The 17,509-nt window shown below is 41.9% G+C and overlaps 1 protein-coding gene across 43 annotated transcripts in view; it reads left to right on the top strand.

The window, feature by feature from the left end:
• The window catches only part of KCNMA1 (potassium calcium-activated channel subfamily M alpha 1), a 731,637-nt gene that overhangs the window by 577,259 nt on the left and 136,869 nt on the right, over positions 1–17,509 (top strand). For 24 of the 43 annotated variants that reach the window (XM_019813336.3, XM_045040192.1, XM_019813339.3 and 21 more), the window contains 3 exons: positions 6,493–6,561; positions 8,939–8,950; positions 16,079–16,165. In XM_019813336.3, the coding sequence (XP_019668895.2) occupies positions 6,493–6,561; positions 8,939–8,950; positions 16,079–16,165 (168 nt within the window). The remainder of the gene's footprint in view (positions 1–6,492; positions 6,562–8,938; positions 8,951–16,078; positions 16,166–17,509) is intronic. The other 19 variants (XM_019813340.3, XM_019813353.3, XM_019813352.3 and 16 more) reach the window with 1 other exon arrangement.

Raw genomic sequence — 17,509 nt, 5'->3', positions numbered from 1 at the left:
TGTTAGTGAATAAACAAATGACCCTAAAAACTGTTAAAACTTTTTTTTAAGTTTTGAGGGAGAGAGAGGTGGGGGAGAGGGGAATAGAGAGATAGAGATAGAGAGAGAGAGAGAGAGAGAGAGAGAGAGAGAGAGAGAGAGAGAGAATCCCAAGCAGGCTCCACAATGTCAGTGCAGAACCCAATATGGGGCTTAAATCCATGAACCATGAGATCATGACCTGAGCTGAAATCAAGAGTCAGATGCTTATAACTGCCTGAGCCACCCAGGTGCCCCTAAAATCTGTTAAACTTTTAATTGAAGGCCACAGAGACAGTGGCACATCTAGAATTCTCTTCAGGAGGGTCAAGGAGGCAGTCCGTTGGAAATAAGATGTTAGGGGCTTCACTTGATATTAGGTCCACATAACAAACACACAGTTTACATTTTGTTTCTGACTAATAATAGTAATAGAGTTTTCTAAAATGCATTTATGCATATTTTAGGCAAATGCTCGCTGTCTATACCAAAGAATGTAATTATTAATAAAATCAAGTGTCTCAGGTGTGGTAGTGGAGATATTGTGAGTGTGTGTGTGTGTGTGTGTGTGCACGCATGCGTGTGTGTTTGAGGTGGGGGTGTTCTGATGCCCGCTCTACCTCTATCAAAGCTATTGGGAAATGAAATCTGAACATCTCCATGAGCATTTTAAATCACTTCCTTTTTCTTGGTCCTGAGTCTTATAAATCCTGCTGTTTCAAATTTCCTTTAACTAGATGTTTCCATTTCGAGAGCCTATCATTTTAAATCAAAGCTCCTAAATCTGAATCTTTTTCATTCTAGCCCCTAGATCCTAAAGATCTGGTTTCCCAATGCACAGTATTTACATCTACATCTACTCTGATTACATGCATCAGCCTGACATTGCCAGGGTCCCTCTGGATCGCAGAAGAGGGGCCTGTATTTCAGGGGGAGCTGGGTTTGCAGGGCACAATGAAAGCTACCTCTTCTCTCTTCACCCACTCACTCCTAGGTGACTCATTTTCAACAGCCCCAAACCACATCTTCACACACCCTTCTTGGGCACATTCGAAAGTACAGGTTCTGAGACAGGTTTCTTCGCTTAATTCACATCAGCAAGCAATCTTTCTAGTCAAGGAGGCTGATTTAATGGCAAGAACAATTTATGTCCCTCTGGGTAGGTAGAAACAGTTGGACTCTAATTCTTAAGAGCCTTTGTTCAGGAACATCTGGGTTGAAACTACTGTATTTAACAGATGATGCTAGCACTAAAAAAAAAAAAAGGCCTTATATAATGTCATTGTCAAATTTGGTAGATCTCTACTTAATAATTACCAAGAAAGCAATCTAACTTGTTATTACAACAGTTTTATTGCAGATTGCTGGTTTAAGACCTTTTTGTGACAAGTGGCATTTTTTTTTTCTGGAAAAAAGTCATTTCTGTTCCCCTGTAATTATTTTCACAACCAGCAGCAACTTCCTGCATTGGACATATTGGGACATTTTAGTTTAGAAACAAGAATTGAATTCCTGTTAACTTATGGCTGATTTTATCCTGTTTTCCATTGTAAAGGCGGTCTAGCTTCTCTTTCTTATACCCTCCCTCAACCTAAGCCCCTTTCTCATCCACCCCCGGTCCTATCTATGTGGAGACACTGAGTAAAACCATAAGAAGGACTATAAGAACTGAGTGAGCAAAACTTATTTTGCTTTACCAAAAACAATGGTATCAATGATACAAGTAAATATTTAATCTCAGGACATCAATCCTGGCTGGTCTGAAGACGTGTTCTGAGAAGCACACCCCTTGTAGGAGGATCTGTAGAGATTCCCAAGGATAAATTGCTGTCTGTATCTTAGAACTGTATTTGCATTTTGGCACATTGATTCAAGGCGAATGTGAGATCCCCAGAGTACATCGCTGCTATTCTTTTTTTCTATATCCTTCTTTTCCAGTCTCTTTGCTTCTAATGAGCAAGAGGCACCTTGTTTCAGGATTTGATACTCAACTCCCAAGCCTTCCCTGCTTCGACTTTCCTAGTTTACCACTTTATCTCTTATGTATACTTCCAGCACCTCATGAGATTCTGCTCCCCAGTCATTCCTGCATTTAATCATCGTTTATTAAATGCGCCTTGCACTCTTTGCACTTTGCAGAATTCCAGGGAGACAAAGCATGTGTCTTGCACCGAAGAAGCTCAACTCGAGGGCAGAGAGATGAGTAAACAAGTGATTACCACACCCCAGCACTCCTGTTCCTAGCCTTGGTCTGTTCTTACCTCCAGGACCCCCCAACAGAGACTGTACCTCTGCTGCAGCCTTGAGCCCACCACCCTAGATTGGCTAACTCTCTGTGGCAGGATCTAACAAAAAAAACCTGATGTTTAATAGGGGGGATGTAGTTCTGTTTCTAGTGCAAATTGCAAATTACTCAAGATGTGCTTTTTGCGGACATGCAGAAGATACTAGTTAGAGCAGAGATTAAAAACTTAGGTGTCTGTAGGAGGCAGGAGTGAGCAACAAAGAGTGAAGAATGAGGAGGTAGGGTAAGGAGCGCAGGGGACCTTGGCATAGTGGAGAGCACATGTCCCATCCAGAGGTATAAGGGCATCAAGCTCGCGTCCCTTTTAGCTACACAGAATGTGGCTCCAGTGTGGCTATTTATGATTGACTTATCAAGGAAAGCTGAAAGGCTAGTTTTTATATGAAATCACCTGTTAGTATCTCATTCTGAATTTTTAAACATGCTGCACTGCCTAATGCTCCATGCTGGGCTTCTGGCCACCACTGAGATTTAATTTCCACTTTTGGCCTTTCTTCATAAAGGCCATTTGACCTTGAGCAAGTTGCCCCTCTTTGTCATCTCTGTGAGAAGGGCGGGCCTGAATCCGATAATCCATGGTTGTGGCACTATTTGCATATGATTACTTTGTTGACATCACTCTGTCCCTGCCCTCTCCCCCTTTGACCAGTGAGTAAAGGCTGGGTTTGGGTCAAAGAGCTTCTTAAAAAGAGGCTTCTGTAAAGCAGTGTAGAATCAGTCATCTTAGATACGGATTTGGAAGTCATGAAAGAGGACTCAGAGATCTCCTTGGTGCACCCTGCTAGGTTAAGGAATGTGCACAAGGCCGTGTAGATTTTACTGACTATCCTGCATTGGAAAACTTCTCTCTTTTTATACCTAGTTGGTAAATGATATTGTAGTACCTAGGGAGACATAATTCACCATTACTGTGGACTATTTCTTTGCTTCTACCAACAGGATCAGGTCATTAAAGCAATTAAGGTCCATGATCCCATGAACCACAGAGACCCAAAACAGAGTGGCCAGCTGCTCATAGGGGATCAGCATATCGGCCTCTTCGTGACATGTGCTAAGAGCAGCTTTCTCCTTGAGATTTTGGCATTTAGCTGTTATTTACATTAGAAAGTGGTTACCTACCCTGGTAATTTGGTTCAACAAATATTGCATGAGCCATCTGATATTTTAAACAATTTAAGCTCCACAAGTAACAGCCCCATAAAGGGTGCATGTTAGCAGTTCTCTATGGGACATAAATTAAGAAGAGCGTTTTTCCAGCTGTAGTTGGATATCTGGATTGGTGTTTCAGCAAACTGCGTAATCAGCACAAAGCCCAGGTCATTAGAGTCTGCTGGCAGGAATCAGCAAACCTGCAAATCACCGGGAGAGCCCAAATGTGCCTAGATGAAGTGGTCCTTTGAAATCTGTCTGTTGAAAGCAATATGAAGACCGTGACCTCACATGTAGGAATGAGCAATTCGGTCTTCTTCCCACCGGAGAGCATGAGGCCTTCACCAAGCCCTTACCTGCAAGCAACACAGCCACAAAGTCTCACACATGATTATGTCACTTTTCTATTTGAAACCAGCCCAAAGCCTCCCATTTCACTTAGAATAAATGACAGACCAGCAGACTCATTGCTGTGGCCAGCAGTCTTCGCAAACTTGCTCCTGCCTAGCTCCCCGACCTAATCACTGTCACTTGTGACTTTGCTCACCCTGCTGCAGTCCAGCTGCCCTCGTTGCTGATCTTCAGACACCCCGAGTTCCTTCCTGCCTCAGGACCCTTGCACTTGCTGCTGCCATTCCCTGGAAAGATTTTTCTCCAGATCCTCATTGCCTGCCTCTTCTCATCACCTCCAGGGCTCAGTGCTCTAACTTCACTTTCTCAGGATGGTCCTCTTGGACCACTGCAGATAACACCTCTTCCCAGTTGCCCTTTTTTGTTTGGTTGGTTGTTTTGGTTTTGGGGGTTTTTGTTGGAGGAGAGTTGGCACACAGTGTGACATTAGTTTCAGGTGTACAACATTGGGACAGTTCTGCGTGTTATGCTGCATGCTCACCACAGGTGGAGCTACCATCTGTCACCATACAACGTGATACAGTACCATCGACAATACTCCCTATGCTGTGCCTTTCATCCCCTGACTCATTCAGTCCATAACTGGAAGCCTGTACCTCCCACTCCCCCTCACCCATTTTGCCCACCCTCCTCCCACTCCCCCTTGGCAACACCAGTTGGTTCCCTGTATTGATGGGTCTTCCCAGGTACTCCTCGTCCTCTTCGGTTGTTTTGTTTTCTGCACAGTGTTTTCCTCCTCTGGAAATGTATTACCACTTGTATATTTGCTTTTTATCTATCTCTCCCAGTAAGAAATAGGCTTCCCTGGGGCTAAGGATGTGTATCCTGCCAGGTATTAGTTGGGGATCTTGGGCAAGTTAACATGGGTGTTCTGAGCCTCAGTTTCATCACCCGTGATATAGAGATATAAGTAGATGTTGGAATAACTGAGGCCACCTCTCTCTCTCTCTCTCAGGGATATTGTAGGGATTAAAGGAGAGCACCAAGGACGGCCCTGACTTGTGAACCGGCGCACCCCTACCCCCTTATGGGGCTGCAGCCATCAACCCATCAATAACCATCAACTCACTTCTCAATCTATCAGTCAGCCAATGTTTTATTATCCAGAAAGTCCTTAAAACATATGCTCATTGTCGATACTTGTCATATAGAATGTATGTAATTCTTTTGTGTGTGCTTTTATTTCTTTGAGTATATAAATATGTATTTTCACCTAATTGTATCAAATAATTTAGAAGTTTATATCTATATGACAATCATTTATTAATCTTACACCTTGAAATATTCTTTAAAAACTCATCTTGAATGCTAAAACCATATTGTACCATACTTTACTTAACCATTGCTTCAGTATTAGACATTTAGGTAACTTTTTTTTTTATTCTGTATAAATATTACCACCTTGAACATCTTTACCCATAAATACTTTACTGGATCTTTTATTATTTTCTTAGAACCCCAGTAAGCAAAACCTTTCATTTATTTAGCTTCTGTGTGTCGGTGGTTCCACGGACAGTACTATGGGGAATTCCAAATGAGTCCCAAACTTTTTTTTTTTAAGTTTTGTTTTTATTTATTTTTTGAGAGAGAGAGAGAGCAAGTGGGGGAGGGGCAGAGAGAGAGAGAGGGAGACAGAATCCCAAGCAGGCTCTGTGCTGTCAAGCCCAATGCAGGGCTCAATCTCACGAACCCTGAGATCATGACCTGAGCCAGAGTCAGGAGTCGGAATCTTAACCGACTGAGCCACCCAGGAGCCCCTAAATAAGTCTCAGACTCTTGAAGAAGTCACACTGGTTGAAGAGATAAAGTTCAGACACAGAATGCAATGGGGAGCAGCCCCAGCCAGTGTGCGGCTGACTTTGGGTTGAAGGAGGTTGTTGCAGGTTGTGGCTCTCTGGCAACAGAGAGCCAGAGGGTGGTGGTGGGCTACAGAAGAGCTGCACAGAAGGTTGGACTTGACGGGGGCCTGGGAGGAAGGGTTGGAAGAAGAGAAGGCATCTGGGGGAGGAATCGCATCAAGGCAGGAACGAGGCAACCTCAAAGCAGGCTGGGCTGCAAGCGAGAGCACCGGGCAGATGAGGTGAGACAGCTTGGATGAGGCCAAGAGTGACGGTGCCACAGTCATGTGCTGGGCAGTTACACGGAGGCTAAGGATTATTACCATCATTCTGAGCACACAGGGGTCTGCTCGGAACAACAATATGAGCCATTTGTACAAAAGACCGAAATGGAATCCAAATAACAGGTCCAGCTGCTCCAAATACCTCCCTCCTCCTGCAGTTAACATTTTACTACCCGACTGAGTAACTAATGAATCTGGCCCAGCATAAATCCCCAGGCACAAATCCCTGCTTGGGGTCTGTGTCTAGACATCCAGACCCGAGTGCAATTTGCACTTTGAACATTCAGCGCCTTATCACTTGCGAGAAATCAGGTTTAATGGGGAGGATGGGGAGGTGTCGCTCCCACCCCCTCCCTTTGGCACAGTGACTATGGAATGGAGGTCCCTGGAATAATGAGTGCATCGGGCGATGGAGAGGTTGTAACAGTGTCGTGTGGCTCTGGTCATTCAGAAGCACTGACTGGGAGGTTTCTCCATCTCATTGCAGGCTGTGTTTTGTGAAGCTCAAGCTCCTGATGATAGCCATTGAGTACAAGTCCGCCAACCGAGAGAGCCGGTAAGTTTGCCACAGCCTGGTGGCCGGCTGACATTTACGAGATGTGAGAGTGCACTAAGAGTCTGGGTCTCCCCACTTGTTTCTTACACGTTATTGATGTACTTGGAACCCTGATGCAGCACACTGCGGGCCCTCGGGCACTTCTCATGGCGTACCCAACCAGATACTGCCACTTCCATCTCATGCCCCAGTGGGCATTCAGAAAGTGTTTCTCCGGAGGAGAGTGATGAGGCATCCAGATCGCCAGCTGATCATGCCAACTTGCACTTTTTACCCTCTGTGCACAAAATCGGGGACAGCCCCTGTCCTCAAACCCCTTTTAACTGCGGTGAGTGTGAAGCAGGTGGATTCTGGCCTCCTTCACAGCAGGGATGGGGCAGGGCTGTGATGGGACACGCCAGCTCTCCCGATAGCCAAATTGCAAGCAGCCTATTGTGTACCATATGTGCTTTTCCCGGTGCAACCGAAATCCAGGTGGCAGAGTATCAGCTTCATGCAAATTAGTCAGGAGAGCAGGCTCAGAGGCAGGAGCCCTCTTTATTTATTTATTTTGCACTTAATTATGTGCAGATCAGACTGATGAGGGACTGGGTCTGGTTGAAATAGATAACAGCCCAGTCAATATATGAGTTCACACTGGAAGAAGGAAGCATCCCATTAACAGGGGATTTTGTTGATGAAGGACTATATGTATTACAGATAAAATAGAGTTGATTTTTTTGCTCCCCAATTTTTATCAATGGGTTTGGAAGAAAGAGCTCATTGAGAAATGCATGGGCTTTTGTCCTCTGAAATGACAAAACCTATAGCTAGGTTTCCTCCTAGCTATAGTAAATAAGTCTTCCTATGGATGCCCAAGTGTAGAGTGCAGATACCCTCTGACATATGCCTTAATACGGTGAGTGCAGGGCAACAGTAGAAGATGCCTGCTATCACCATCTAAGGAGTTTTCATTATCTGGATGAATAACTCAGTGAAGCCAGACTTCCAAATGTATGGTCTGTCTCTGACAACAAACAAAGCACAATGAAAAAACACTGGATTGTAAGCAAGTCAATCAATCCAGTGTTTGCTATATTACCTTAACCACCAGATCAGATTGCTCACAAAATCTGATCAAAGGCTAAGCTATTTTGAAAGTCCAAATCAACCAAGAGGAAGAAAAAAAAAATGGTGGATTTGGTGGCCACATGTAGAACACGGCCATAGCAGTTAACAAGTATGTATATATACATTTTTCTTTTCTGTGTTGGCAAAGTGAAGAATATTATGTGCAAAAAAAACAAAAAACAAAAAACAAAACAAAACAAAAAAAACAAAAAACCCAGAGTCCTGGCTATTTGCTGTTCAACAGATAAAGCGGATGTTTCTGGAATTACTGCTTTCCCACATGGAGGCCAATAGTCACCAGTGCCTGTGTAGGGAGAAACATGTCTCCCGGGTTTTTGCAAATGATATTCTTCATGTTGCCACGTCGGTAAATCTGTGTAATTCAGTCTTCTCTCTTTATCACTTCTGTGCATCTCTCAAAGAAGTGTCATGGTGTGGGTGGCACTAATGCCGTGTATTGTTTCTTGACCATTCTGGTATAATTTCAAAGCAGGAGTCCGCACCCTGAACCTTGACCTATCATCTCTCACCTGCCACATTTTGGTCACAAGGAGGGAGAGAAAAAGCCCATTAATGGTTCAGTGTGAATCTGCTGTCACTATTCTAAGAAAAATAACTAACAGCTATCCCTGAAGACAAAAATCTTTTCTTTGATGGACCCTCCAATTAACTCACCAATCTGAGATGTTTTCAACAAAGCCATATTTATAGATACAGATTTTTAGGTTTTTTTTCTTTCAGAAAAGAGTGAAAAGAACTTGTTTGGGTTTGTTTTGGCTTTCTGTGTGCAGTTACCAACTTTAATCCTCACATGTGGCTTGGTCTCAGTGTGGAAGCACATTGGTTCTTGTGGAAAAAGGTGTGTTTGAGGGAATGTGGATCACGCCTCTGAGAAAACACTGAACTTACCAAACACAATATCCATGTTAAAAAGGATTGAGTTTCTAACCCTTCCTGAGATAAGGATTTTGTTTTTCATCTAAGAATTTCCCATTTCCTCCCCTCCCCCATCCTCCAAGCGGCTGGGTGTGAAAATTCGGAGAACCCAGCTTCTTCTCTCCACCCCTTTGCCTCCAGCCTGTGTTGAACTACCTCCTCTGTTGTTCTACCCCATGACGCTGTTTCCATGCTCTGCTGAAAAACCTTGTTTTCACATGCATCCTTCAAATAATTTGAAACAAAGGTTTTCTTCCTTCTCTCCTTCTGGTGTCAGTCAACTTATTATCAAATTGTTTGATTTTAAATTCTTTTTCTTGTCGTTTTGCAGAAGCCGAAAGCGGTATGCGCTCTTCGTTAACCTTCCTCCCAACCCCCACCCTCTATCTTCACTGCTCACCACAGGACTAACCATTTGCCAAGAATTCAGGAAGATAGAGATTGTATATATGTATACACATACATATAATCTCATTCCCTTGTCTAGTATATATATGTATATATATGTATTTATATATATGTATGTATATTTATATCTAAACCCCTCTCCAACTAGAGCACATAAAAATTGGAAATAGCATATTGCTTTTCTTGTTTAGTTTGTTGATTCTTTTGGATGACGCACTAACTTCTTTGCAGGAAACCTAACAAACCAACAGGTACAATCCCTGTTTTCAGTCATGGCACCAGTGATGGGAACAAGTGTTATTGATGTTGAGAAGGAGGACGCTTCTCTCCAGCCCCTGGTGTCTGTTTCTGTCCTGTCCTGATGTGTCTTGGTGCCCACCAGACTCTGTGCCATTTGTCTGCATACCACATCCACATTCCCAGTGACTTCCTCCTCCCCATGTCCCGTTTCCAGTTTGTAGAGCAGGATCCGTGTCCTTTTATCCACAAAACAGAGACCAAGCTCTTATACTCAACTTTTTTTTTCCCCTTACACTTGTTTCGATGATACCATTTTGCATATTTTATTTCTTCGACAGTACTCAATACATAGAACACTGCTACTAAATTGCCAGATTATCACATTCAACTCAGTGAATGAGTACTGCTTACGGAGATGAACTCATGGCTTTATTTTTTCCCTAGCGTGTTTGGTCATATTTCTTCATGTGAAGTATCTCAGTTTTCACCATGTGACATCACCCCGTTTTGCCGCTGTTTTCTGTTGCATGAAGCATGACCAAATCTTCATCGATAGCATTTTTTTTTAACTTTTCCAGTTACTGTTTCCAGCGTAGTTTTTTGATAATGTGTTCTCTAAAACAGTATTGTTGAAAACATACTATTGAGAGGCCCATGTGTTCATTTACTCAAGAGTTGTTTTTCTCCGTGGTTGGAATCACTGTCACATGTTCGTGTTTGTAATTGTGTGTGTGTGTGTGTGTGTGTGTGTGTGTGTGTGTGTGTGGTGGGGGATATTCGTCTGAACTCTTTCCAAAGTCAGATTCTTCTGTGGTTTTTGGTGTTGATGTGTGACCATGAGGTGGCTTCCTGTCAGTTTGGTATTGTTGTTATGATCCAACTGCGAGAAGTTACTGCAGCACTTTGCATCTTCAAAGGTCCACAGTGGCTGCACCTCTGCTGTTGGCTTTTGGCCTTTGAGTCCTTTTATCTTGTGGTTGGAGGCATGTTGTGACATAGCATGACTTGTCGTAAAGTGTACCAGAAAGTGACACAGCTTGCTCCCAGAGCGAAATAGCCACCATTGGCCTTCCCAAATGAATGATCTCTTCCCCATCCCATATGGCTACTGTTTTCCTTATGTGCAAAGTATATCTTTAAATGCCATTTCCAAAATCATTGCGATGGGTTCGGGCTAATCAATCCCTTGCCTGTATCATTGGCGGACCACAATGGCAGCCATTTGAGTCTGACCAACTGGGAGCAATCTTTATTATGCTGTCTCTGTGTGGGTGAACTGGGCTCAAGTATATGGAAGCATGGAATACACACTGTGTCTCCTCTGTATATTCTATAAGTAAAAGTGTGTGTGTCTAGTTGTGTGGGACTCCAGCAACATCTATTTGAAAGCCCAGAAGAAATGAAAAATTCCAGAAAAGCAAGAAGATTTGAGATTTGGGGTTTCTGTAGGCTGTGCCCTAACACAGCCCGTAAACTGCAGGGCAGTTGTACTTTTGAAAGAAGAAACAATTAGTTCAAACAAAGTGCCAACCAATAGCAATCATATATGACCATGGATGGTCAAAGAGGCCACCTACCAGTGGCCTGATTCATCTGGGCACAGCATGAACTGAAGTCTTAGATGGTTCTGATTCCCTTGCTGTAGTTAATGAAGTCCCATTAGCTTGCTAGACACAGATATAATTATCATGTTGTCAAGTACAAACTATATTCTCATGTGAGTGATAATTTTGTAATTGCTCAGGGAATGGTACATTACACCTACCAAAAACTGAGGGGTGGGGTGGAGAAATACAGACCTATCATATTTATCCACAATGGATAAAAGATTCCTTTAAAAAATAGGGTTCAGTTGAGCTATTCATCATTGGTTGTCTCCAAAAACAGCAAACAAGTAAAGTTGATGATGATTGAAGAAGGAATAAGTAGATGTTTCCTAGTTGTTATCCCTAAGTGGTGGAGAAAAAGAATAAATCATGTTGCTTCATCAAGCCCCGATTCTCCAACCTGACTGAAGTTCAGCAAGACCTACACAATGAAATGCATTGTAGCTTGAGCCCTGGAGTTCCCCTTCCGGAGGGATCTGGGAGGAATATTTCTCTGTTGAACAAAGCCCTGCTAGCCAGTTCCGTGTTTTTGCATTTTAGTTGAGAAACACATATTTGGTTCTAAGTGAGTGGTGTTTTCAATGTTGAAATGAATTGCTCCTATGCTTCAAGTGGCTAGCTGTTTATATATTTGTACACGTACATTTTTGTACTTAGTGCGTCTGGGAGATTGTTCGCTTATTTGCCAACCCCCTAGAAAAGGTGTGGTCACTCCTTTGGTAGGGCTGACTAATAAGAATCACATCTTGGTCTTTGAAAGAACAGCTATGGCTACCTTTATCCTTCTAGGAGAGGGAAAGGAACACTTTTTGAACTGAGACCAATGGTTTATATTTTTCATTCATACCACCAGTAGTTGAAAAGTATCTATTGCATACAGGGCTTTAAGCTGGCTACTATGAGAAACTTATTTACAAAAGCAAATAAAACATGATCATGCTTTTCACCCCTTTATTCAACTATGGGTTTCCCACAGAAAATATATATTTGTTTCACATGTGGGAAAGGAACCAAAGAATCGGTCTAGATACAAAACTAGTCTGAGGGCAAAAGAAAAAGAGAGCGAGTAAGAATCCTCGGGGGAGGAGCTACATAAGCCCTTTGCCTCCAGCTGCCACTGAATGTTTTCTGTTGAAATTCGCAAGGTCATAGAAGAAAGAGGGTAATTTATAGGTTCCTTGAAATGAGGGAAAGTCCACCCTTGCCAAGAAGATATCCCTATTGGAATTCTGCTAATTGATATATAGACTTTTTCTTAGAGATTTTCTTGATTCTTCACATGACACATTTTGAAGTTTATCTCTGATAAGCTAGTGAATTAGACAGAATTGGAACCAGAGACTGATTTAACGTGATGCATGGGGAGGGAGACTTCTGGCAGGTCATTAGAACAAAACAAACTTAATGTTGGCTATTCTTTTAAGAGATCAAAGACCTTTGGAAAGATTTACATATTCCCAGTAGGAGGTCAATAACATATTCTGAGGGTAGTAGGCACTTTACTGGGAAAAAAAATTACTTCTGTCTAGGATCCTTATCTTTTTATATTTTCAAAAAGAGGAGGATTAACATTTTATTTAAATTTTCTAGATATGGAATGTGGATAGAAGACTTAATGTCTACCATATTAAAGAGAGTAACGTATTTCCTCAAAGAGTCTTTGAAACGTTGAACCCTTACATAGGGAGTATTACAAGCAGTGGCCCCCTGGAATAAGGGACACAAGCTTCTCTATCAAAACCTTAAATGTATGAGTGGAATCCAACACAATGAACATTCATATGTATCTAGATTTCTTTCCTTCGTTATTCTCAAGATCTAGGCTCATTCTTTCAATTCCCACCCAGAAGGCTTCCTTAGCCTGATCTGGATAGCTGCAAAGGTGAGCATACAGCCTCACACCTGATTTAGAGAGTTGATTCAAAGCCTCTTATTCACGTCCAAAAGAAAACACACAATCAGTGATGTCCTTGGAAGTACACAAGGCTTGAGGAACAGAGAGATACTCCACTCTGCAACCAAAAGTCAGTCCAAATTAGTCTGTCACCAGATGTTGTATGGGGATATAATGTTTTGGATCCTGCAGTCAGTTAAAAAGGTCTTTCAAATGCTATTGGGGTGCCTCCTGGTAGCTTATTAGCACCAAGGACAAAATGGAGAGCTGAGACAATGTGAGAGATTATTTGCTGCTCCTTTAGTTGTTTTAATAGCCTTGCTTACTATTAATAGTGACCTTGCGTTCAGGATCTACCATGTGGCAGTCACTCAGCACATAGTATATACTTTAATTCTCTTAGTGACACTGTAAGCTACAGATTATTCACTCCATTTCATAGATGAGGAGAGTGAGGCTTAGTGGCACCCAGGGTCTGAACTCACAGGCCCGACACATGTACCTGCTTGCTTAACCAGCTTCGGCGTTGAAACAGATTTGAACACAAATCTGCTTTACATCAGTGCCCCAGATCTTTCTTCTCTGCCACGCTAATTTGACTAAAGCAGCCTTGAAAGCTGTAATAAATGATCTCAACCCGCAGTGTCTGGAATGACAATCCCAAATTCTCATCGTAAGCCAATTCTTGTTCACTGTTGATAAAGAACAGAGGAAATGAGAAGAAACTTTTCATTGATAGGAACCTTGCTATCACTGTCGTCCCACCATGACACAGTGGGCTTGATCACTGGAGTGCAATTAATGAAGCACATAATGTAAAAAAGAGTTCTGTGCAAAGCTTGTTGTGCACATAGGTGTCACCAAGACATCGATGAGTGTCAAATTTCCTCTTTTGAATTGTATCATTGAAATCATGATAGGATTTTTTTTCCTCAGAAGCTTTTTTTACACTCTTATATAAATACATATCAAAATGTAGATTTTTCCAACTTTAAGGAATTAGCTTCTTTTTTAAAGTTTATTTTGATAGAGAGAAGGGGGGGCAGGGAAGGGGAGAGAGACAAGGAGAGAGAGAGACAATCTCAAGCAGGCTTTGCACTGTCAGCTCAGAGCCTGATGTGGGGCTCAGACTCACAAACCATGAGATCGTGACCTGAGCCAAAATCAAGAGTCAGCTGCTTAACTGACTGAGCCACCCAGGTTCCCTGAAATTAGCTTCTTTAGTCACTAGAAGTACCTAGAATTTTTCATGTATGTCCTTATGCATTATTCTGGAATGTACAGTTCTTCACTCTGTAACTTTATCTCTTTATGAACAGGATATTTTGATAAGGAGCCCTGTGTTCCATTCCATTAGACCAGCTAAAGAGAATCTGATAATTCCATTAAAGATGAAATATACTTTTGTCTTTTTTGCAATAATAAATAATACGAGTAACAATAAACCAATATGCAGTGAGCCTTCTGTGCATTATCTTGCTTAATCCTCTGAAGAAAGACTGTCATTATCATCATGCCCGTCTTGTAGGTGAGGATATGAGTCTGAGGGAGATTTAGTAACTTGCCTAAAGTCAGACAGCTACTAAATGGTTGATGCTGGAATTTGGGCCCGATTTCTGATTGCAGAGCCAGGTCATACGAGAACTGCCTTGTAGCAAAGGGGTCAGAAAGTGTGCAGAATCCAGAATTCTGCCCTTCTAAGACATCACATTTAATTGGCTTTGAAAAAGGAATCCATCTAAACTGTATAAGCTCTGACCCTTTCCCCCTGATGATCATGAGAAGTCAGAGGGCTGTTGAACCAATGTAAAGAATTGGCAGAGGGGTAATTAGGAGGTGCCTGTACAGTGCCACTGTCCATTGCAAGCTGTTGCTGTTAGTGTGGCCTGCTGCTTCCTGATTTGTGAAGAATGCCATTGTTTCCTGTAGTTCTAGGACAGAACAGTCCAATCATCCTGGTCTCTTGCTATTATTCAGTGTTAATGACAGTGATGACACAGGATTGGTTTCCTTCTGTCAGGTCTCGTTATGGGTAATAGTGGATGTTCTTGTGACCACAAACAATTATTTTGCAATAATGATCCACTCTGGGTCCTCCCAACAGAACGAAAGTCCACCTGGTCCTTCCCGTATTGCTACAGACACATCACCCTGTTGTCCACAGCGCCTTTCTGGAATTGTTTTGCCAGCAGTAAAAAATTTCCATGTTAATTACCATCCTCCATTTTGGTTATTTTAGACAGTTGAGGACTTCCTTTAGCTGGATTCCAAACATCTTTTACCTTAAAGCCAGCTTTTCAGATCAGAGAATACCTCTGTTGTATCTATTGCTACATTCAGAGGGTCTAAATTCTGTGTCCATTAAGCCCAAAGCCTCATCTTAGTCTGTTTGTAATACATTTCTGTATTCTGCTCTTGATCAGGAGAAAATTTAACTTGTTTGTTTCACCCATTTATTAGATTGGGATGCATGTATCTCTTTTGTCAGTCCAAACACAACTTGGTCAGCTAATCTATTTATAACACTTTGAAATAGGACAGTGTATATTTAAGTGTATACTTCCCTGCAAGGGGAAGTTTTTTTTAAGGCATAATTTGCATGTTGTTTTCTAATTACAATTTGCCCCAATCAGGATGTACTAGACACACACTTTATTCAAACACTCCCATGCATTCTGGTAAAAGCAGACTGGGATCATTTCCAACTGCTGGCATTTTTCTTTTTCCCCATTCAGGTAGATCCAATTCTTTCTACATAAGGCTGCACGTGGAATCCACTTCCATGTCTTTACCGATGTCGTGCAGATGTTATGTTTGCTTCTGCATTGGTTACAGGTGTCGTGTACCATTCCTTGCAGTAATACATGTATATATGTATGTTTCTGGATGCATATAGGGGTCCCATTAATGCTCTGCCATGTAATGGAAAATTGGTGTAGCAATAGGTTTAATAGACCAATCACATTCAATGTTGACCATCAACAGAAGTTTCCAAGGGGCAACATTATTAGGAACTTTGCTTCAGATGAGAAGCCCATGATGGCAACCCCATTATACACGCCCAGCCCTAAAACCTAGATGTGCTTTGATTTCTGCAACTGGGAGTATGCCAGCCTGTGAATTGAGCATCAGAGCTTTATGATGGCATTATCCAATTAAATGTTTGGGACTCTGGACATCAGGCTCTAGACAACATCTTTGGGAAAATCATTAGACTAGTGGGCCCCCTATAAAATTAACAGTACAGTGTAGCCTTCAAGGTTTTATTCAGAACATGAACTCACAACTGTGTCTTCTTTGTTTGTTTTTGTTCACTGAGCAGTATATTAATTAATCCTGGAAACCATCTTAAGATCCAAGAAGGTACTTTAGGATTTTTCATCGCAAGTGATGCCAAAGAAGTTAAAAGGTAAGAGTTTATATTCATCTGTCTTCCTTTCTGGTCCAGCCACATACGTCTTGATCCACCACAATGGGCATAATTTCAGTATGTATAGGGCCCTAACCCCTAAACTTCTTAACATGTCTGTGGGTATCAATGGTGCTTCATCTTAAGAAAAGGAGACTGTGCTTTCAAATGCTTCCATGAGCTCCTCTTCACATCATTGATTCCACATCTTTCAACTGGAATAATAACATTTTAGAACTAGGAGGGCCTTGGTAACCGTTCCTTCATTTTCCAAGGGAGGAAAGTGAGTCCCAGAGAGCTGAAGTGATTGTTCGAGATCATCCAGATTCTTGATGACCCAGAACAACATAACACAGGACAACTGGTTCCTTGTCTAGTACTCTTTACCTAGTATCATCCAGGAAAATTTACTTGAGATTTATCAGCTTTCCACTTTAAGTGCCGAATGGAATCTCAAAAGGTTTGGATTAATTTCAGATGAAATACTAAACTGGCTGTATTTCTGTTTGTGGGCTACTAGGTAAGTAGGCAAGGTTGTCAGGTTCAATTCTTAGGCCTCTGTAGGTACAGCCCACGAGTTCATTGACCTCGGTGTTTTATGACACTTTTATCAGTATCCTTAAACCTGTTTAAACAGCTGGGAATCATAGGGCTCTTTGGAGAACACCATGGAATATCATTATATTTGCTTCTATCCTTGATCTATGAAAAATTTATGAGCAGAAGATGTGACTCGAATGGCCAGACAGGTCACTCACTCTAACAATAATGTTACACAAACTATTTAAAATAGATTATTACTTGTGAAGGTCTGTAATTATTTATGTAAGCCTATTGTTTTCATTTAATGAGCTTCGACTCAAAGCCAGGCCTGTGTTAGGTATTCTACATTCTTAATTGTTAGTCCTCGAAATAACTTCGTAAGGTAAGTCTTCTAAAACCCTCAGGGCTTTGTTCTCCTCATTGGTCAAGTTGAGATAAATGATTTATCCGAGGTTATAAAGCACAGAAGCAAGTGACAGTGCCCAGATGGGAAGTGGTCTTTCCTTTTCCAAAACCCACACTTTCTACCAAATTTAATGAAACTAGCAGATTCTTATGTAGAGTTTAATATGTGCCAGCACTGTTCAATGGACCAGGTACCCCAAGTATTGGTGAACTCATTTCATCCTCTCAACAACCTTATGAGATAGGTATCATTACTATTTCCATTTTACACATGAGGAAACTGGGGTGCTGATTGGGTAACCAATACCCAAAGCCCTACTGCTTGTGGGTAGTAAAGCCAGTATGTCCAGTGCCAGAGCTTACGCTCTTAATTATTCGTCATGACGTGATCCTGGC

This window comes from Felis catus, chromosome D2 (genome assembly GCF_018350175.1).
Source record: "Felis catus isolate Fca126 chromosome D2, F.catus_Fca126_mat1.0, whole genome shotgun sequence".
Lineage (NCBI taxonomy): Eukaryota > Metazoa > Chordata > Mammalia > Carnivora > Felidae > Felis > Felis catus.
Note: the sequence above shows the minus strand (reverse complement) of the source record. Positions and strands in the feature narration are given on the sequence as shown.